Source organism: Polyodon spathula, chromosome 10, assembly GCF_017654505.1.
Source record: "Polyodon spathula isolate WHYD16114869_AA chromosome 10, ASM1765450v1, whole genome shotgun sequence".
Lineage (NCBI taxonomy): Eukaryota > Metazoa > Chordata > Actinopteri > Acipenseriformes > Polyodontidae > Polyodon > Polyodon spathula.
Window position 1 is genome coordinate 12,057,202 of NC_054543.1, and position 24,005 is coordinate 12,081,206.

General features: G+C 37.8%; 1 protein-coding gene across 3 annotated transcripts in view; it reads right to left on the reverse strand.

Annotated features, from left to right (window-relative positions):
- Positions 1–810: 810 nt before the first annotated feature.
- spock2 (SPARC (osteonectin), cwcv and kazal like domains proteoglycan 2) overlaps positions 811–24,005 on the reverse strand; it is a 42,965-nt gene continuing 19,770 nt past the window's right edge. The window contains exons 2-11 of one of the 3 annotated variants that reach the window (XM_041260565.1): positions 19,010–19,018; positions 17,123–17,168; positions 10,214–10,328; positions 9,753–9,858; positions 9,069–9,183; positions 6,768–6,887; positions 4,904–5,122; positions 2,475–2,537; positions 1,689–1,802; positions 811–1,324 (exon numbers count right to left, since the gene is read on the reverse strand). In XM_041260565.1, coding sequence (XP_041116499.1) covers positions 1,179–1,324; positions 1,689–1,802; positions 2,475–2,537; positions 4,904–5,122; positions 6,768–6,887; positions 9,069–9,183; positions 9,753–9,858; positions 10,214–10,328; positions 17,123–17,168; positions 19,010–19,018 — 1,053 coding nt within the window. In that variant the 3' untranslated portion in view covers positions 811–1,178. Of the gene's footprint in view, positions 1,325–1,664; positions 1,803–2,474; positions 2,538–4,903; positions 5,123–6,767; positions 6,888–9,068; positions 9,184–9,752; positions 9,859–10,213; positions 10,329–17,122; positions 17,169–19,009; positions 19,019–24,005 lie in introns of all 3 variants that reach the window. The other 2 variants (XM_041260563.1, XM_041260564.1) reach the window with 2 other exon arrangements.

A 24,005-nucleotide genomic window follows, 5' to 3' on the forward strand; every position in this document is an offset into this window, starting at 1 on the left:
TCAGTCTGTGACAGGCAAACAAGAAAATAAAACTCAATTTTTTCAGCAACAGCATCCAAAGACGTGGGCATTATTATAGGAGGCAGTCAGGCAGCCACAGGCAAAGCTGAGAGTACTCAGCAGACCTAGCCAAGTGACATATTATCATTCTCACATCTCCGGTGGTTGTTAAAGTTGTATGAATCCTACAATATGCAGTATACAGTGGCTCTCAAAAGTATTCGCCCTAACACCACACATCATCCTGAGAACACCATCCCTACCGTGAAGCATGGTGGTGGCAGCATCATGCTATGGGGATGCTTCTCTGAGTTAGGGCCTGGAACGCTCCTGAAGATAGAGGGCAAAATGGATGCAGCAAAGTACAGAGAAATCCTGAAGGAAAACCTGCTGAAGTCTGCAAGAGACCTGGGACTTGGAAGAAGGTTCATCTTCCAGCAGGACAATGACCCCAAACATACAGCCAAAGCCACACTGGAGTGTCTTAAAAACAAAAAGGTCAATGTCCTGAAGTGGCCCAGCAGACCTCAATCCAATTGAGAATATGTGGAAAGAGTTGAAAATTGCTGTTCACCCAACTTGAACAATTTTGCAAAGAAGAGTAGAATAGACTCATGGCTGTAATTGCTGCCAAAGGTGCATCTACCAAATATTGACTAAAGGGGGTAGATACTTATGCAATCAATTATTTTCTGTTTTGTATTTGTAATTAATTTAGAACAATTTGTAGATTTTATTTTTCACTTTGACATTATGGACTTTTTTATGTTGATCAGTGGCAAAAACTCATAACTAGTTAAATCCATTTTGATTTCATGTTGTAACACAATAAAATGTGGAAAAGTCCAAGGGGGGGGTGAATACTTTTGAGAGCCACTGTATATTTCTGTGGAATAGAGAGGGGATGCTCTGGATAGTTTATGATAGTGAGCATTGTTTTTGTGACAGCTTTCAGATGAAAATGTCAGGTTTAAAATGCAAGTCAAAGTCTGCATAATGGAAAAACCTTTTACACTGAAAAAAAAAAAAAGTTTCTAACATATTTATCAGAGTCAACGCTGTACTGTATGTGGTTAACTTTCTGCAATTTTGTTCCAGTCATTCTTTCTGTGAGCACCAGCTGCCCTCCCAACATGGCCACCAATCTAACTCTATTGCTAACTCAAGTTTTCTGTTTTCTACCATATGTAGCCCCCGTCATCGGCTTCTCCAGCCTCGCCTTCCTCCTCCTCTGCCTCTTCGGCATTTTCTTCTGCCTCCTTCTCCTCCTCATCCTCCCATCCAACCCCGCTTCCGAAATCTCCCGAATATCCAACTAGCTCATCTGGAAACGAGAGGGTGAGAGCACAAGCCAGGGAGATTCAAAGTCAAGGATAAGAATATAAAGGGTTTTGTAAAAGAAGCAAAAACTCAGTCACATACTTTATTTTCTATTTGCCATTTCGTTAACATAATGTCAAGATATGAGAAATAAACTATTTTAAATGAGTCTTATTCGGCAGTGAACACAGACCAGTGAACTAAATTACTGATTAAGAGGGATGGTGCCCTTTTGGTGTTGTATGTATTTTCTTAATGTCCCTAGTCATTCTAATACTAGCAGCTCCTACAAAAGAATGACATGTGTTTGAGGTACAAATTGCCCGATCCAAAATTTAATGTACCACAGTCTGGGTTGCCGTGGATACGTGACCCTGCCAGCTCGCCGCCATGCTGGTCCACACACCAGCACTCCTCCTTGCTCTGATCGCACTGCAGCTTCCTGTAATATCCATCCTCATCGCAATTTGGAATGTACATCCCTAGGAGATTTAAACGAGATCAAGAAATTTGGCAGTTTATATTTGCTTAATATTGATGCCTCTAAAACTTTTAAAAGTGACCATGACTACTGGCTTTTAGTACAGCGGTAATGATTACCTTTTTGAAAGGGACTTTATACACTTACTCAGCACAAACAGCCGTAACATTAGTTGAAATGTATAGGTGATCAATTTAGCTACAATCCCTCAAACATATTGCGCTTTAAAACTAGTGAGGTGGACAGAATACTTTATATCTGACCAGTTTTATCACCCACCCCACACTGTCAGGTCTCTACTTGGGGCAGGTATTTTTGTCTCCTCAGTGCCTCACACTGGAGAGGAGAAGCACACACACATATTGGTCTCCTGTCACTCCATCTTTCCTGCAATTCAACCTGACTGTGCCCTTGGGGTGTTCCAAGTCGGAGTCAAGCCAAATCCGCAGTTCTTCCAGCTGCCAGTAATGCCCATAATCTCTCCACAACGATTAGGAGGTAATCTGAGCCTAGTGCTTGTGATCTGTTTAATGAATCTCATCAGGAGTCGTGGCTGCCGGCTCCTGCCAAAAGTACAAAGTTCCTACAGAGAGCTTTAAGTTGCTCACACAGCCTCCTTTCAACCAGATTTGGTTGATCTTGGTTGCTCAGAGACAAAATTGTACTTTCTTACCTGGTTTCTTTTTGGCCACCTCTTGTACCTGTATTCTCTCCAGCTCAGCTAGACAAGGTGGTTCTGCGGGGCAAGAGAGACATGTACGGTACCATAGGCTGCAGATTTAAATGGTAAATGACAGCTCAACATGTTCTTTGTTATACTATTTAATTCTAATATATTACACATTGGTGACACCACTGCAATAATCTCACCAGCCATAAAAGAGTGCAACCGGGGTCTAAAATCTTCTTTCCTCTTATTAGCACTGGCTAATTCAAATCTTTTGGTTCTTTGCTTGTATTTTTTACAACATGCAATATGCAGATAATTCGAAGACATCACTATAGATGATACCTTATCACTTCATGTGTTGCAGTTCCAACTCAATCACACCATGTGACCTACAGCAAAGGTACCCATATGTAGCAGTTTATCCTGGGACACTCTTGGTTGTTACAAGTTGTTTCAATTCAGAGTATATCTTGGTATGAACATTTGTTAAACGGAAAAAATAAATAAATACTAATTTTAAGTGTTATATTTGAAATAGTTTCATATTCGAATCAATGTAAAAACACAAGCCAACCAGAACAAAAGCCCAATAAAAAGGAACAGGACGGGGGCTCCTGAGTGGTGCATCCAGTAAAGGTGCTCCGCGTGGAGTTCAGTATGCACCCTATAGCCTGGACGTTGCTGGCTATGCCATTGCTGACTATGGACAGGAGCTCCCAGGGGGCGGCGTACAGTTGGCCGACTGTTGCCCGAGGGGGGGGGGGCTTAGATTGGCCAGGGTGTCGTCGGCTCATCGCACACCAGTGACCCCTGTAGACTGACCCCTGTAAGCTGCCCAGAGCTGTGTTGTCCTCTGACCATGTAGCTCTGGGCTGGCTGCATGGTGGCACACGCTTCGGAGGACAGCATTTGTTAATTTTTGCCGCTCCTGAGTCAGCGTAGGGGTGGTAGCGGTGTACTGAGCCTAAATAAGCCTAAATGAGCCTACTACTAAATAAAAAAAAGGGGGACAGGTAATAATATTAATAAAGCTAATACAAGCTTTTAAACAGTCAATACTAATTGTCTTGATATATTTAATACAGTTGTCAGTAATAACACCAGTTTAGGGATGAAGAGGAAGTCAGGCAACATTGTTTATAAAACTATAATATTTTATAACTGAAATGTACTTTTAGATTTTTCTTTAAATTTTACTGAAAAATGGTTAAACTGAAGGGCATCTGTGAAGAACAAAATACCCTATTCAGACGTCTTGACAAAAAACAGCCTCTCATCTTGTCATGCCATTTAGACTGTCTTAAACATTGGCTGTGTTTATACATCACTGGCCAGTTGAAGGTGAGTGCACTCACAGGACACTAGGACTGAGTCTGTCAGATACAAACAGTGCTCTGCCTGGGAAATGTCTTAAATGGTGTGTGTGTGTGTGTGGGCAGGGGTAAAGTCAGCGGGGCTCCAAGGAAGTGGCAGTCGTAAACTTAATCTGCAATTTGAGCATGCTTAATTCAAATATCAGAAAACTTATTTTTCTAACGCTCATGTCTACCTACAATACACTTGTTTGTGTAATGCTAATCCAAGCAAGACCAAACCATTAATTTACAGAGCAGAATATATACTGGTTTGTGTCAGGTTTGTGTCAGGGACATCTTGCAAGGGGCAAAGGGAATTGCCTGAGGGTGCAACTATTTTAAAACGTATTTGTGTTTGTACAAATGAGGGTTCAAGGTATTTATATTTTATTCCAAAAATGGCACTGTATATTTGTCAGTTGATGGACTGGTGCAGCCATTCTCATTACATCAAAAGTCTAGACTGGTGCAAATAGACTCTTTGTGATGACCTTGTGGCTGGCTCATATATATATATATATATATATATATATATATATATATATATATATATATATATATATATATATATATAAGTAAAGTACAACATACAGAACGACCGATAGAAAGACAGGATGCTCTCAATAAGCTATAGAATGACCAAAGCAAGTTTTATAACAACTGGTTCTGCGGTTCTCTTAATATACACCAAACATACACAAGCATGTAATGTACGGGAGCCTCTATGGTTTTCCCAGCAGGAGATGATACATTATTGCTGACAACACGCACTACAAATACATGGTCATGCTGTAAAACCACAACAGCTCTTTCCAGCTGTTACTGGACTACTTCAGGTTAGTGGTTCAGATAAAATAAGGTGTTGTGAATTACAAGAGGCTGTTGGACCCATCAAAGACTGAGCTTCATCTCACTGTCACTCACTCACTGTGTGACTTTTGTTAACCTCATCTCTCTCATCACTGTCTTTAAAACAGAATCCCCTAATACTCCTGACTCACACTCCTCCATTGTTTTTATTTATCAGAGCACTTCCACTGTTTTTATTTATTTACTAATTTTTTGGGTTTGACTTACTTTCCCTCCAGAAGCAGAAGCACCACTCTGCAGTAGAGACTTCTCCATCTTTGTACGTGTCACACGAATTGAAGAAAGGTCGTATGCAGATCTCGTACTTGTCCAGGTTAATGGCTGCCAGTTCAGACTGGTCTAGGAATAAGTCGTTGTTGGTGTCCAGTTTGGAAAACATCCAGCCAATGGAATCCTTGCAGCTAGCCACAAGACTCTTATCCAACACTGGGGACAAATAAGAACATTGATACTCAATAGAGTACTTGAGAATTACAGTTGCTTCCAATGGAGGGTACAGGGAAGATAGAAAGTGCAATCATTTAGGTCAAGGGTGGTTTGCCAGAAGAAGATTCCCTCTCAGGAACCCAACAGGGAATGAGATGCAAATCTCATCCTGGTTAAGAAAGAGTAGAACTGAATCCACAAAACACTTTTCTTTCCTGTTGCTCTGTCTCTGCAATATCAAGGCTCAGCAGGACTAGATAACAGGCTTCGTTTTTTAAGCAATTAAACTGTTGGCAGCACCTGCTTCCACCACTGCAGAAGGTGTGTGAGCCGGGGCCAATGCAACCCACAAAGCAATTATCCACCATTAAACTACACCCAGAACCGACTGCTTTGAAGTGCTATTTCGATCAATTCAAAGAGGCGACATAACAATGCTGTTAAAATGATGATTCTATAGATATTTCAACTGGATCTTAACACATTTGGCATTTTTTAAATTACATGTATTTTACTATTTTCAATACTGATACTAATATCTGGTGTCAGGTAGTTAGATACTTTTATTTTACACTGAAATCATCATAAAGACTTATTGCAATTGTTTGTATTACTACTGATTATCTTACCATAAATGTTGCTAACAATTTAGAGGAAGATGAAATCTACAATATGCTGTATTGACATTGGTCCCTGTGACGGTCTCTTCTCGCTGGCCCTCACCACAAGGGACATGCAAAACATAGAGAACCCATGGATGCATCACCTGACTGAAATACTGCATTGAGGAGCTTAGCAACATTAATGAAAAAAAGGCATATTTCAGCATAGTGTAGTACCATTTTCCTGTAAAGGTTATGATAACCTGGTTAGTTGGTTTCAGTAAAAGAATCACCATGGAAACCAGAACTTGCTGTTCATTTGAACATATCCTGTCGACAAGTACACCAGTGCTAAAGGGAACTCATTTTAAGTGTGATGTTTTCAAAGGAATTAAGGTGAAACAGAGTGTGTAATAATCCTAGTTGAAAGAGTATAACAGTGACACAGAGCTATTACTAAAAAATGATTATGTGGCTTCTCTTGACAAATTATTTGTTATTATTTCACTAACTACCTATGGAACTCCTCCAAGAGTTTTATTTTTTTATTTTTAAGGGCAAGGCGCTGGCTACAGTCAGGTATAGTGCCGGCAGTGAATTGTGCCAAACTGTGTCAGATTAGGTGGAGACAATTTGAACTCTGGCCTCCAGAGACAAAAGACATGAGGCAATTGCAAATTTACACATAAAGCACTAGGGTGATAGGGTGAGAATTCCTTCACAAACTAGAAAAAATGAAGTAGTGTTTGTAGTTGATTATGCTAGTGGGGTGCTTGAAGATTGTATCATACAATAAAGCATAACAGAGAAGGTTGCTCAGCCCAATACTTTGCATTTATTTTTTAATAATTGCACTGTTGCGATGTCCCTCTGCTGTTTAACTGTTCTTTATTAATGAAGTTGAATGGTTTTAAATGAACTGGAATTACAAAATAAAATATGAGGCACAGGTCGTGGACCTGCATTCATTATTCATTGCATACTGAAGGTTGTTGAAAATATATAGTAGCTGATTGTGGATTTCCACAGGGTTTCCTCCTCACCAGACACTGTGCTCGCTCCTGGCTTTCCTGAGCTGTTCTGCTTGGCATTCTCATGCAGAAGCTGGAACCAGTCTCGGAGGCGATCACCCAGGTCAGCCAGGTCCTGTCCTGTGCAGCTCTCTGAAAGAAACCGCATGAAGAGTCACAGGCAATCACCATGGGGAAAAAAAAACAGGAATAGCAGATATCTAGAAACCAGAGAATCCTTGTGAAATACCAGCACAGCAAATCAAGTTCTTGATGTCAATCCCATGTACCAGGTCAGCTGAAAGGGGATCTTACAGGTCAGTTATTGAAGATGACTTGTACTTTAGACTGAACAAACCAGGACCAGTAGCAGGCTCTACAGTATATAATGCCCTGGAACACCTTTCAAAGGGAGCTACATGTGTTTGTGTCACCCGGGATCCTCATATCCTATTATCACATGCTGACAGATCAAAGTATTGTCCTCCATTATCCTGTAGTGAGGTTTTTCTTATCGGCTGTGTTTATATAACTCTGCAAAAGCATTACCAGAGGTCTCTAACATATAGGATCATTACAGCATAATGGAACCGGCAATAGCTTAGTAAAATTACAGCCATCAAAAGGGTACATTTTTATTACATGATATTATAATTGACCTTCAAATCTAAAGCTTTTGGTGTTTATCATCCAGAAACTAAAAAGCCACATTACCTTAATATGTCAGCTTAAAAAGCAAATAGCATGTCAAACTCTATGAAAGATGACAAACATGAATTATGCCTGTAAAGAGCATAAGGGGATCGAACACGTTCTAGATAATTAAATTAAATGAATAAATCCACTCTGGATGAAAATGTAATAATAGCTACCTAATACAGTGATCTTTTTTTAAAGACAAGTTCAGGGCTCTAATCGATCTGCATTAGCCTCTGCCGAATGCTCATTATGAAGGGATTCTCATGCAAATTAGGTTTGCAACTCAGTTGAACCCCTTGTGAGAGATAGATGCTAGGCTTTACATTTCACATATTCACAACTTTGCTCCTTTTGTAAATATCATATCTTAATACAGCAGACCCATTATTTCCAAGTTGGGTCATATCGGATCTGTGATTTAAGGTCTTACATTTTTTTTTCCCTTTCCCCACTAGCATGTAAAAGATTCCTTCCCATAATATAATGTTTTTACTGTATTTTTTCTAAAATTAGAACACATATGAATAGGTTTTTAGCTTGATCATAGAAATAAACAGTAGGATGGTGATCAAGTTAGTGCCACCATTAGAAGACTCTGCAAACAGGCTACAAAGAATGTACTAAAACAAGTAATGTACGCAACTAACACACATCCCCTGTCACGGCTGTGAATTCCAAATTAGAGCTATCAGTATGATCATGACATATATCAACAATATATATCTCCATGATCTGATATTACCAATATCTTAAGCTAAATAATATTAATACTATATCAAGTTTCATGACAACTGGACAAGCAGATGTTACAACATACAGATGGACAGACAGACAAACATCCCCAATATAACCCCCAGGATTTGATATTCTCAATAACTTATGGTAAATAATTGTTTTCTGACTGATTGTGTGCCATATGTACATACAGACATACAGCTGAGCTGGAGGCAGGTGGGCGTGTCTCAGCGGACATCGGGGCTGCTGCAAGGCCTGCCGTTTTCACGGCACCAGTTATAGTTTGGGGTATTGTGTTTTATTTTGCACTTTTTGTACCTGTATTTGTCCTCTGTGCGTTACCATCGCTGGTAACTTATCACATGACCGCCTTTATTTTACTTTCACTTTCTGTTTGTTGTTAATAAATCCTGCGCGCCTGTGCCGGCGTTTCAACACCACCAAGTCTGTCTCTCTTTATGCTTGAACAGCGGCTTTTCATATATTTCCATGATCTGATATTGACTTATGATTGTGTGCCATATGTACATACAGACATACAACTGACTCTACTATATCCCCTTCACAAGCAAACAATAATTGCAACATACGACCACAGAGTGGCTTTATGTGTTGTTTTAGTGGAGTCAGCGCATTATTGGGTGGACATGGCCAGTCTCATCTAACTTCTGTAGAATTCCCCCCTTTCACAGCTACTTACTGCAGTGTGTGCCAGAGCCTGCTGTAAACCACACTCTTCTTAACAACTGACCTATTTACTTCAACAGTGTTTAAGCAAATTAGTAAATTCACAGCAGTCTGCTCAGGCGTAGATACGGTGTTAAGTTTCGATCAGTTAAATGAGTATACTAGATAATGTTACAGAGGTTCTGGCGCCCACCTGCGTCAGTGTCTACCCACCGTGTTTGGCGTCCGTGTCTGGCGTTGTGGTGGGCTCTGTGGTACAGGGGCACTGTCCTGTGCATTTCACATTCAGCTGCTTTCCACTCAAGCAGGCCTGCTGGTCCAGTTTACACTGAAAGCACGCAAACAAATAAATCAGGACCCAGCCACAACTAGATTAAACACACAGCTACATTACTGTTGAGGAAATCAACTGTCTAAACAATGGCCATTAAACTATTATTTACTTTGTCATTCAGTGAAGCCAGGCATGGTATGTGTTTAAAATGTTTATATAGGACAACACTGAGAACATCTCTTGTTGTTGGCCCTTTTTGTTAACGGTGTGCATTTCTCATCATAGTGCTCAGAATAAAATTACTATACAATTCTCATGCAGCCAGAAAACTGGATTTTTATTTTTACGTTTTGAGCAATTAGTTGGGTTTAAGAGTTATCTGAGTTTAGTGTTGGTGGCACTATTAAATTATTCAACACCCGCTGTAATTTTCCACAGAATTAAGGTCACTATTTTTTATAGGAAAATCAATGTGTATCTGCTCTATATGTAGCAGTGAAGGAGGTTGGTGGTTTATGTTCTTTCATGGAATTGCTGTATTTGTATTGCATTGTTATAGTAAAGCTTTGTGCTAATTATGTTAGTCTCTGACAGATACAGATTGATGATACATTATTTCTTACCTGAGAGGCATAGTTGTGCCCGTCAGACCCACACACTGGGGCAGAAACAGACACTGGACACGGCTTGCAGCTGATTTCATTGAGCTTCACGGCAGGTTCTTTGATTCTAGACAAAGGACCAAAGGCAAGATATACAGTTTCTTGCTTTCCTATGACTTCAGCATGCATAATCTAACCAAAAAGTTGGAAAAATGCATTTAGGACAAAATCATAAGAAACATTTGAAGAAACTACCACATTTGGAAAAAAACGGCAATGTTACTAATAAGGACTGGTACTGATATTGCTTTGGTTCAAACCATTGTGATACAGATGGTATCTAAAAATATGAATAAATTGAATATGTGTGAAACTGCACAGTGACTTTAGGACTGCATAGAGTTTGAAAGTGATGAGTGTCCGCTAGTTCAAGCCTTACAGAGCTCATCTTTAATGTAGGCACAAGTGGTTTTGTTTATCACCTGTGCTCCAGCTTCTTGCGGTTGACGCACATGACTTTCTGATAGCCCTGGGTGATGCAGATCTTGTGTCTGCTGCACTTCACTTTCTGGCAGGGGTCCTTGGTGGTGTCCACAGCTGCAGGGAGACAGTGATTCAGAACATCATTCCAGGGAAGCAATCTGTGTACCGCCACACTGTCTCACATAGATCAATCACCACATGAGTACTTCACTGCCATGTGTCAGCACAAGGGAGGCACTGATATTTCAGCCCTGTCTGTCTAAACAAAGGCATAGTGTCTGGCTCAAACACAGATCTCGTATGGTCTTAACTATATTATTCTTTCTTCTTAATAGAGAACTGACATTAACATGTACAAGAAGAAGGTTTATATACAGTAAGGGATTCTTCCATTGACTAAAACTGCAAACCCACTTTATTTAGGGATACCAACCATATTCAAAAACAATACTTGCGCATTAGTGCTCATTTAAGTGTGACAAGTTGACTAATAGCATACAATCATGCAACATCAGGTTTTTTACAGGCAACAATCTGTGAGAATCCAGGGTATTGATTGTTTCAAATAAACGCACCTTAATTACAAGACTAGTATCTCCGCTACACCTGGCATATTTGTACATGTCTTCTTACAGTAGATCTGTCTTCCTAGGTGATTTTGTATCTGTCACAACTTTTCTTTAAAACCCTACTTCAGAAAGGAGACATCCACAAGAACTTGAAAGGCAAATTAACTACTGTGTTCATTAGATGCTACTATAGCATCGAGACACTTTACTAGGTTTGGCAAATGACTTTGTCCTTCAGAACACTTCAGCCTAGCTGCACGAAGTGATGGGGATAATGAACAGAACAATAAACCTGTATTATCCATATAAAAATAATATACAATGTAGCCAATTGATTTGTTTGATATAAATACAAAAAAGACACATGATAACAAGTATTTTACTGCATTAAAACAGTGTTCACATAAAAACCTAATATCTAAAAAGAGTACAGATTGGGGACCTGATATAGAGTTATTTAGTTTATACATCCTGACTCCCAATTGTCCCTGTGAGAGAATATATAATTGTGTATCTTTTTCTACACGTTGCATCTCTCTCACTCCCCATTCACAGTGGGAACAATGGTTGCATTTCAGTTCATTTAAAGTGATGATGCAGTAATAAATTGGTGTAGTATCAGCTTGGTGGACACCTGTCAGACCATGAAAGATCTATGCTTTAACAAACACACTCTCTCTCTCTGTCTCATTGATTTCCTTCAGAAGAAAATGGGGTAAAAAATCCCTACAACCAATACAGGCTTTTCACTGATCTCTCTGGCAATGAAATTGCAGTCGTCTTGTTTACCGAACTCAAAAAGAGTCAATGTCTTAATGAAACCAGCCATAGTTGTAGCCATAAAATGAAGTGACATGAAGCGAATTTACTGTTCTTTTGTCCAGTTTTTCACCTGGTTACCTGATGAGAGTAAGTGATATCCTCTGAGTCAGAATGTTATCAATTCTAAATCTGTATGAAAAGGGCTGTTCAGATGCCACAGACATCTGAGTGCTACACTTATTAATGATCTTACAAAGATATTGATCCTTTTATTTTGGCCAAATTCCCAAAGAAGCTTTTTTTTTTCTACGACAACATGGAAATAAGACCTCCAACAGAACTTATTTTCTTAATGTATTTTTAACATTCTGAGAATGCAGCACAGTCAGAATCATTTTGAACCATTGGACTTCAGTGCATTCTACGTTTATATTTGCTTGGGATATGTCTTATGACCTGAATACTAATATTCCTTCACTTCATTAAGTATGAGAAAATAAAAAATGGCAAATCTACTGGACCATGTGAACAATGATGATACAACATAAATACATGTAATAACATAGCCAAGATTGTTCCTGCTATTTTAAAATTTTCTTAAACCTGAGCCTTAACCAGCCTTGACAGCTTAAAGTAAATAGGAAGAGGATGATATTTCCATGGCAACAAGCGCACCATGTTGATCCTGCCATGTACAACACAGAGAATTTCAGCTTTTTTTTCATTTCGACAGCATAAGAAGGGAGTGTTGCTTTTCTCTAGAAGAATATGCAGGCTGAAACAATGTCATGTTTAACAGCATAGGTCTACACAGCTTACATGAATAAATCCAAAAATGAGCCCTTGGTTTTCAAATCTGCTTAAATCTTGCTTAGTGAATTTTATAAGCTCGCCTTTTTAAATAAAGACAGTAAAAACACTGTCTATGGAAGCACCTGCCAAGTGAGAACCTACTAGCAGTCCTCAGTCAAAGTCTGCCAGCTTTTCTGACCATTGTGACTTAAACTGACTTCCAACAGGGATTTTTATTTTGGCTAGAAGATGAATTAGTAAGGCACCAACTATTCACAAAAGTGTTTGTAATTAAAAGTCTGTTGGTGTATGTGGGTTAATAAAGCATTAAGGTACAAGAGGGCGTGGGTTACCATGGATATTGTCACTGCTTGGTGCGTTGTTAGGTACGAGGCGTAGCCGAGTAGCTGTAACCAACCAAGCTGTGACAATATCCACGGTAACCCATGCCCTCAAGTACCTTAATGCTTTTATAAAACAGATTCACTAACATAAATATAAATAAATACAAGAGAAATCTGAAGATTTATTAAGAAATTTGAAGGACAACCTTCCGCAACAGAATATAGTTCCTATGAACTATTGATACTCAGGTAAGATTTTTTTTTTTATTTGAGTTGCAATTTTGTGTTCATACATTAATCTGAATGTTGCCATTAACTGTATAATTCTTACAGTAACTGTCAATTGTTGCAGAAGGGGGGCATTGAAGTGCAGGAAGGGGGTTTGCTTTCATCTGATCTTATTTTTTTGTTTGCCGATGCTTTGAAGTTTTCCTCCGTCAAAATGTTGCTCCAGCACTTTCAATTTTCTAACGACGGTTCCCAATAACTCTGCAATCCAGCGTTGGACAGTTTCTGTATTAATTCACTCCCATTGGCTCTACCCTATACCATACACCATGATAATTAAATGTGTTTTGTTTTCCTTTGTTAGGGTGAAGATAAAAGGCAGGTGGATTTGCTGGATTTTTGACAAGTATTCTCTAATCATGCTACTGGAATCCGTGGTGACATTCTTTGTTCAGTTCGTAGGGATTTTTATGATTATTTTGTACTTTAGTTAAAGGTCATGGTGGCATACTTAACTCCATTTTCATCTGTTTTTATAAAAAAAGAATCTGCCAGTGGTTGTTTGTTTCCTTCTTTTCCCCTGCGTCCAAAAAGTAACGGGACATCAAACCAAACTTTACCCACAAGACCAACAACTGTGTCAGGGTTCAGGGCTTCAGAATGTTTGATTATTTGAAAATCTCTTTCGGTTATTGCATGATGATGTTGTGTTTACCCGGCCTTCTCGTCTAAGTTTTTTTAATTGTACCCACAAACACGTTGTTTGAACTTGTGAATTGTGTGTCGCCTATTAGCACGTGTACTAACCAGCACGGAGCCCAACATAGCTGCTGGTTCCGTATTGTTCGCCTCTACAGTTTCAGACTGTGCCACAAAAATCTCTATGGATATGGTTTAGCTTCTCTTTTGTTAGTTGTGTGAATTCAATATGTATTTTTTTTTTCAGACAGCCAGGCGTTAAAGCATTTAACAGTCCAACTGGTTTGTTTGGTCGTATTCATTTCATTTCTAGTTTTTTCTAGCACATCAATGTTAGAATTCTGTAAGTCAGCGTGACAGTTTAACTTTTTCTTTTCTTCGCTTTAGGGAGACTTGCAAATACGAGCCGATGCAGTTTCTATTTCTACCCATTTATTGATTGTCATTGATGCAAACAGCCCAGAAGCAATGCCTTCAGTGGAATATTCCATGACTGCTAGGTATTCTGATAGGTGTTTTCTTTTTTTTTTTTATTGCCGTTATTTCAATAGGCACAGTGATACAACAGTGCCATGGGTCTAGTGATTTAACCAACAGTTTCTATACAGGGGATTATATCACGGCTTAGGACTTCTGATTGGCCAATCAGCATGCAGCATTATAACAATCTGTTTTAGAAAAAAATGATATGATGCTGGTGATTTGGCAATGCCGGAATATGTTAAATCCTTTTAACTTAACGTGAGCACTAATTCATTAAGTTGTTTTTAAGGAAGTGGTTGATCAATGGTACCTGTTAAATGTGTCCCTTTAGGGTAGGATTAATATTGTTAAAATAAATATCGCCACGCACAGCTAAGCGCCTTAACATTAACTATTCAAAAGATTGGACAGACTGATGAACACATAACCTTGGAATAGTAATCATTCCTGTCCTGTCTTTTTAAAAAGCACCTCCTACAATGCAATAAAGTATGTGTGGGGGTGGGTGTGTGCGCCTAGCTGGACATAAAATCGTTTCTTCTTAATGCAACAGTGTCTGACAATCACAATCAATTGTATACTAAACAGACATACAGTAAATGCTGCTACTTCTAATATGAAAGTAATTGTTATTCTTAAATGACTGTACAATAAAAAACATTTAAGAACCTGACATTTTCAACATTAATTTAAAAGAAAACAATCCTATTAAATATTTAACAAAAATATTATATATATATAGACACACACACACACACACACACACACACACACACTGCTGGGCAAAAGTCTTAGATAGGTATTGTTGTCCATCCATCAACAGTCCAAAGCAACTCTGACCAATGTTCCATAGTCCAATTTCTGTATTCTTGTGCATATTGTACATCTGTGAAAAAACAAATCAATTAAAAATAAAAACCTGAAACCTGTTCGCATGATTTCAGATTAAATGCACCTGTCTCTGTAAGGTCCCACAGCTGGGTAGTGCATTCAAAGCAAAGATACTAACATGAAGACCAAGGAGCTTTCAAAACAACTCTGAGATAAAGTGGTGGAAAGGCACAGATCAGGGGAGGGGTATAAAAAGATTTCAAAGGCATTCAAAGGCAATATCCCTTGGAGCACAGTCAAGTCGATCATTAAGAAATGGAAGGTATATGGCACCACCCAGAATCTGCTTAGAGCAGGCATTCCTCCCAAACTGAGCAGCCAGGTAAGAAGGGCATTGGTCAGAGAAGCCACAAAAAGGCCAATGATAACTCTGAAAGACTTACAGTGTTCCATGGCCGAGATAGGAGAAACTGTCTATCTGTCAATAATAGCTGAGGTACTCCACAAACCTGGCCTGTATGGAAGAGTACCAAGAAGGAAGCCATTTCTGAAAAAAGCGCATGTAAAATCACGCTTGGAATTTGCAAAATGGCATGTGGGAGACTCTGAAAAGATGTGGCAAAAGATTCTGTGGTCCGATGAAACAAAAATTGAACAATCTGGCCTAAACGCAAACCAAACACAGCACATCACCCAGGTAATACCATCCCTACTGTGAAGCATGGTGGTGGCAGCATCATGCTATGTGGATGCTTTTCATCGGCAGGGACTGGGAAGCTTGTCAGGGTAGAGGGCAAAATGGATGGAGCTAAATACAGGCAAATCCTTGAGGAAAAAACCTGCTTCAGTCTGCAAAGGACCCAAGACTGGGACGAAGATTCATCTTTCAGCATAACAATGAATCCAAGCATACAGCCAAAGCGACACTGGAGTGGCTTAAAACCAAGAAAGTGAATGTCCTAGTCAAAGTCCAGTCTTGAGTCCGATTGAGAATCTGTGGCAAGACTTGAAGATTGCTGTCCACCAACGATCCCCATCCAATTTGACAGAGCTTGAACAATTTTGCCAAGAAGAATGGGCGAATATTGCACGATCCAGATGTACAAACCTGGTAGGGACTTACCCCAATAGACTCACAGCTGTAATTGCTGCCAAAGGTGGTTCTACCAAGTATTGACTTGGGTGGGGTGGGGTGCGGGGGTGAATACTTATCTAACCAAGACATTTCAGTTTTATTTTTATTTTTCATTAACTGTTTCTCACAATAAAAATTATCTTGCCTCTTCAAACTGTTGAGCAGGTTGTGTAAATCAAAGAAAAAATAATCACATTTAAATGTGTCAAGATTTCAGGTTGTAACACAACAAACTATGAAAATGTCCAAGGGGGGTGAATACGTACTATAATACATGTTCCCCCCACTTTTCCTGTATATGATATACTACTATACTATATAATATATATATATATATATATATATATATATATATATATATATATATATATATATATATATATATATATGTGTGTGTGTGTGTGTGTATGTGTGTATGTGTGTGTATATATATATATATATATATATATATATATATATATATATATAGATAGATAGATAGATAGATAGATAGATAGATAGATAGATAGATATGAAAGCAGTTTAACTGCAGTGAAGAACTAAGTATTAAAATATACACAGTTCAAAAGTAAAATTGATGGATGTGCACTGTAGAATAAATAATAAACTTTTTTCAGGACATTTTGGAAATTCCTCAGACGAACTGCCAGCATGATTCAAAATGTAGTTTTGAAAACAAATTCCACAGTGCACTGTGTGGTAGTTTAGCTGATGAAGGACTTTTATGTGTCAAAACCAAACTGAATAAATTGTATTTATTCTGCTTTGTACACATTCCTGGATTTTCTTTATTAAAGTTACCCTGTCATTGACAGCAGTAGCGGGGACTTCATTGAGCAATATGCAGGAAACCTACATTTCTTATTACTATCAACTGGCTTTCATTTCAAAAGATAAGAAAGTTTAAATCTCTAGATTTTAATGGACATAAATACAAATGGATGTTTTATTTATGGAACATATGAACCGCTATGTTTAATATTAAACATCTTTGACTAACATGCATCCATTTTATTACGCTACTGTAATGTGTCTGTAATAAAAACGACACAATTAGAGACTTACTTTCATCTGAGCCCTGTCTGTCATCCCACGTACGAATATAATCATCCTGAAAAGAAAAAGAAAAATATATACTTCCAGTATTAATGCCTTTTTAAGGAGTGATAACAAGTACTTTAAAATCAATTCTCTAGTGTAATTCTAATAAACTTAAATGGACCCTTTATTCTGGATTGCTGATGTCTTCTTTAACAAATATCAGCCTTTATAGTATTCATAGAAACCTTTGTAAATCTCTTCATCTCAGTCAATGCTCTGCCTACAATTTAAATTTAAAGTCATTTGGTTAAACTGAAGTTACACTTCAGCAAGCTTCTGGCTTATTCATCTTTTTCCACAAACTGACCCTTTCTTCAATTTATTACAAAGCCTTTCAATGTGACTAAATGTAACACACAATATACACAGTTAACTTTTCCAACACAGTTCTTTGAAAAAGACATTAAAATAATTCGATTAGAATCCCCCTGAGAACAGGCAGGCCATCGTTGGCACTCTAAAAGCCTAAGAGCTTTCTAATTGCTTGAGGTCATTCATAATAGGTCAGAAACAGCTTAAAGACAAATTTCAACTGATTTGTGAGTCAGAGCTCTGACTAGATCCAGCCTTTCACATTACTTCTTACTTTGATACCTTCAGCACGTAATGAACATTCCAGAAGGTCATCAACACAGAAGAAATGGTTCCAATCAACATGTTTTGTGATTAACGTGACATAAGCTCTGTCTATGAATTTAATTAGACTTAAACAGTAGAGTAGGAGAATTTCCAGAACAAATAAGTAACATGGCAGGAGCAACCTGTGAATTACTCTGACCTCATAGAAATCTTAGAAAGAGTAGTATAAGTAATATACAGTATATTGAGTAGAGGCATTTTTTATCTCTTGCCCGTTTCTATAAAACCATTAAATACCCATATATTCCTATTTTAATCAGCACTCTGTTTGCAGTTATTGTAATGTGTTGGGAGGCAAAAATGCTCTAAGGTGTTTCCTTGCATTTTCTGCAGACATATTAGACGCATCTCCCAGGGTTGGAAGTGTCTAATTATTTAGAATATGCATGAACAGAATAAATATTCAATATTCAATATTCAGTCATTTAATTAAGTCATCACTTAGGTTTCCACCTCCCAGGGTTGGAAGTGTCTAATTATTTAGAATATGCATGAACAGAATAAATATTCAATATTCAGTCATTTAATTAAGTCATCCTTCACTGGAGCTGGCTTTTATTGGCTTCCTTTGAAGGTCAACATATTTTAAGGCTCTCTATGATAACACTCAGAAAATGTTCAACGCGGAAACTAATAAAGGGCTTCTTTGGTGTGTGTGTGTGTGTGTGTGTGTGTGTGTGTGTGTGTGTGTGTGTGTGTGTGTGTGTGTGTGTGTGTGTGTGTGTGTAGCACTGAAAACAGGTTCAATTTAATCCATGCATATACTTCATATTGTATTGTCTAAAGGGATTTAGATGAGAACTTACATCAAAAGCACCAGATGTATGTTTTGCTTTATACATTTAAAAACCATGGTAAAGAAAGAGAAATACACAAGCACATAGTAAACTATACAAATGGTGAATTTTTATAACGGATACCTAATAAAGGGCTAAACCAGTTGGTCAATTAATATTTTACCAGCATACTGTACTGGAAATTACTTCAGGCCTAGAATATATTCCTTAACCCAGTTGTGTTAAGTAATTTATTATGTAGCTATGTTTAAATGCAATGTTTTTTGTTCAATGTCACCTTAGTATTCAAGCCACGATTTTGTCTAATGAATGTTAGCAGGCAACATCTGTAATGCAAGGTTTTTGGATATCTTCCAGGGAACATCTAAAATTTTATGAAAACAGGTAGCGTGCAGATTTAGAAAGAACTACTAACCTCCACTTCCTGAGGTATGGAATGTCAAGGAAAGCAGAAAAAAGGATAAAGAAGAGAGAAAAAAAGGTTAGTAAAAATGTACATTTAATTATTTCAAGTGACTTTCTATGTTACATAAGGGTATTGCTGTACAGCCTGCAGTCATGTGGTTTCTTTCTGCTAATTACTCTGATTAGTTTTTTTGTGGTCTGTGTATTTGCCTCTCCTCTTTTGTAAATGCAAGAATAATATCAGCCCAGAGATAATAACTGTTTATAAGAGCTTTCTAACAGAGTCATCAATAAACATGTCCACGGACTGCTTCTTAGATATGGCAAAAGTCCTAATTGCAGATTTGTATGCCAGGAAATGTCATTGAGGGTTGCTTCTCATCAACATCAAAACATCACTACTAATGCAGAAACAAGGCAGATAGACTTGTTTATCATAAACAAGCTAATTACTTAACAATGCCACCACACCCCTTCTAAAGTCTAGTGTCAGTTGCAAAACACATATGGAGTTGCAAAATATACCAGCATAAATATTTACAACACGTAATGGAAGTGTCACAAACATTCTTGAATGCTACAAACAGACCATTTTAAAAGTGTATGTTCTTGATGAAATGCTAAGGTGTAGAGAATATATAATTTTTTCACTATACCCGTTCATCAGGAGTTGCAGAAAATCATATTCAGATTAATTAGCACACAGGTGTCTTAAGCAAAGTATTTCCCAAGCCCTGTTTCAGTGGTGTTGATGTAACAGGAAAATGGCTCTAGTAATGTGTTAAGGTTTTATAAACACCTGTGGTACTGCCTTGCTGAGTGAATTATAGATACCTTCTTAAGGAGGAATAACCTTGACTGAAGGTTCCTGCTAGTCTACAGCATTTTGATGCACACAGTACTGAAGCTGCTGCTGTATTATTTAACATGCCTTTTATATTAATGCCAAACAGAATAAGTAAAACATCCTGCCCAACAGGAATGCTTTAAAATCAATATTGTTGTGGAGGTCTTTTTAAAAGTACTGTTTTAAAATTCAGGCTGCCATTCAAAAATGTGATCTTCTGAAATAAATACTTCCTTTAAAAGGTGACAAGTCTAAAAAATCCAGTCCAGTATGTAACCATGAAATACATTTTTTAAATGTGTTCATACAATAAAACATTTGCTCGATATATAACTGGATAATATCTTCTGCAACAATAATTTATCTGGCAAGTAATGACCGCTGCATCAGACTTTAATGCTTAAACAATCTACAGAACATTAGATGACATTCATTTTGATACAAAGCCCTTTATAACCCTCAATGTGAGTAAGAATAACACACTTACAGGTTGTTACACCACAGTTGGTGCTACTATACAGTATATGTCAGCAACTGTTCCCTGGTGAGCCAATATCTTTTAATCCTAGCAGGGGTGGCACCACAGAGGTTAAGGACACCTGCCAGCCAGACCCAGCAGATTGCCTCATTCCCATGATAAGACTAGTTGCTTTGGCAGGATCTAATACCAGAGTCTAGACAGTTGACACATTGAACACAATGTGCTACAGTGCATTGACTCTGTGATCAAACATGAAGACAATTTAACACTGGAGTTGGCGATGCAAAACTAATTGCAATCCTTGTACTACAGTTTCAGCTATTTACAATCTGAACTCCTGTTAAATACAGATAGCTGGGTGGAATGATATTACTTGTTCTGTCTTGGACCACAGAGGACCCCGATCCATACCACAGAACTGCCCTCATCCCCCTGTTGTCACGATTACTGTAACATGTGCAATCCAGAACAAAGACCCTGAATGACTGAACCTAACTGCCAACACTCCCCAATTGCAGCAGATTTTAAAGCCCATTTTAAAGCAGACAGATAGTGCTTGGCACTATTTCTGGATTGAATACTATGGATAGGATTCCAGTCTCCAGTGCTGTCACAGTAGACCTCACCTCTCACAATCACTACATACACTACATGGAATAAACAGGATAATTTCTAGAAAACTAATTACTCTTGGTAAGCATGTGATGCTAAAACAAGTGCTTTTAAAAGGGGCTTTTCATAGAAACTTCAGGGAATGTGTAACATGCAGGAGAAACACAATTCATGATCTGTATTCTAATGATTGATTAAGAGCAGTCCTTTCACTGACCATACATTGCATACAAAAATAAAAATGGGGACCAGTTCCCATTTACAAATTTAAATATGTGCTCTTATAAATAATGGAGGGTTGTAGCTTGCTCTGGGTCTCTGTGCTAATTACAGAAGCTCAAGGCGTTTAAAAAAACTGCATCGGCAGTATTTTACAAGCTGTCAGCTGTTTTTGTTTGTAATCACATGACCACACAAACCCACATTAAAAATTCCTGCATTCCACATGCCTTTTTGTGTTTTAATTATAGCTTCTGGGAACTAAGTATACAAAAGCTTTATGACAAAATCCAAGCAAAAAATTTTTTTAACACAGTTCAAGTGCTGATGGGTTCAATTTTGAGAATGTCAATTTGATTGTATTGTAGGTTATTTGGGGGGTGAGTAAAACTACAGGCTACTACAGGCTGTGCCACATGTTGTTGTTCTGGCACAAAAGGTACTGTATTTACGGTATAAGGTTTTACAGAGTTAAATACAGCTGTACTTAATTTTGTACTGTTATTTTACATCAGTTTTATCAGCTTCTCGTTTCTCCATCTGCTGTCAATGACATCTCCACTATTCCCTGGGCTAGGCTTTCATGTTGTCTTGATATCCACCCTCCTGACTCAGAGACAGATATAAACCAATGGTTGTGAAAGCCCTGCTGTCACACAGACAGTTTGCCATAGTGTGAGCGACTGAGTTGAATCCATTATTATGGTTTCATAGTCTACATTGCAGTTCTTTCCCGAAGCTTAGTGCATCTATTCCTGAGCTGCAGAAGTATTATCTGACCCAAATAAATTAAACTGAATATCAGAAAGGAATTTCAGCAAAGACATCAGCCTGTTCCAGCTGCACTAATCCTTCACCTGGCATATCACACTATCAAGCCTACTGTGACACTCATATTCGGAGATGCACGGGGCTGAAACACATTGATAAGGGTGCAGCACATATGTTAAGGCAACAACCTTAATGGTTCTGTCTGTGATCATTTTTTCTTTCGCTAGTAATTTAAAGTAGAACTATTTGGCTGTTATTTAAAGAAAGAATACATGGATTAAAACCAAACACATTGACATATATTGCAGCACAATCACTGTCCTCAGAGTGGGACTGAAAGGGAACAAAATGCTGTGAATACATTTAAGTTTAAGAAGGAACCAGGCTAATTATTTTGCACTGGATCATTGTCACGGCCGGATACAGGATTTTTAAAGGCTGTTTTTATAATACTTGCTAAAGGGTCAAGAAATGATTTATTATATGGGCGATGAATAAATGTTAAACGCACTGCAAATGGAAAATGTTTGTTAAGACCTTGTTATTCCAGGGCCACAGTGTGTAGAAGCTGAACAATAAGCTCTTTCTGCTACTTGCCAATCGCCCCTTACACTGCACTGTTACGCCATGCAGTGGCACAGCACAGGGCACTTTTTATGCTGAGCATCACTTCTAGCTGATCATTGGTGATCCCTCACTGATGCTGGTTTTCATACAGCCATCAATCAATATATTATACAAGGTAATAATTACCTGCCATACCTCTCTTAAAAAGTAGGGAAGGGGTCCTTCAGCATGCAAGTCACCATTTCTAGCCCTAGACTGAAGCAAGAGCATTTAAGGTTTTATACTAGAACCCTCAGACCTTAAAGAAAACAAAGACCTTTTCTCAACAATCCTCTTAATTCCACTTCAAGTCTACAATGTTGTTTTTATTCAAGATTTCAGTACTTTGGTGATCAACATCAGCTCCAAGGTTATTTTTGAACATATAGAGGTACTAGGACTGAATCTCTTCAGATTTAAAAGCTACTCCTCAGTGGTTGCTAAGGAACAGTTACTGTACCACAGCTCTATAGGTTTGCTCAGACTGCCTTCTGTGAAGCTAATTTCCTGGCAACAGGCTAATTGTTTAGTGCTATTCCCCTTTGGGCTTTATTTGTTGTGTTGCTTTGTGGTACTATTTAGTCATGTTTTTGCTCACAGTATTTTGATCTATTTTATTTTCCATGTCTGCAATTCTATACTCAAACTAAACAAATATTCAGATAGACAATATTTTTCAATAAAAATTGTTAACATTGTATCAATTACTACTGTTATAAAGAATTGTATTTTCAAATTGAGTTGTTGGCTCTTGTTGAAAAACTCCATGTATACCTTACCAAACGCAACCAATATTCTTATATGTATACATTTCAAACCAGCTTTGTTTTGACCTCTAACACAGAATGGAAAACTAAAGACATAATAATCATATACAATTTTTGTGTTAAACAAAGCTTACCTACTTTGTTGATACATTCGAAATCTTTTATTAGAGATATTTTTGTGAAGAAAATATAGAACTAAAAAACATTTAAGTTTGTATCCTGCAACATCATTTCACTATTTCATTTATATATTTTGTTTCCTAAATATTACCTTTCATAGAATTGTTTGATAATTGACTGGTATACATTACCCCTTTTTAACTGTTCATTTCCCCTTCCAAACTTAGCAATAAAATTATTTGATTCATGGGTATGTGTTGACTTCTGTATATTGTATATTGGCATCATAGACACAATCTGCACATCCTTACATACACCTAGGTGAAAAGTAAGACGATAATATATATGTGGGTACTTTCTCACAAAACCATAAAGAACACAAACAACGCATACCAATGGTCTTGGGTGAAACGTGTTGATAAGCATGAGATATGAGAGAGAGCTTCTTTTTTTCTTTACAAAGCAACAACTCTAACCAAATGTCACTTTATCAATACATGCCATGAATTCATAGCAACAGAACAGGCAGCATATATATATATATATATATATATATATATATATATATATATATATATATGAT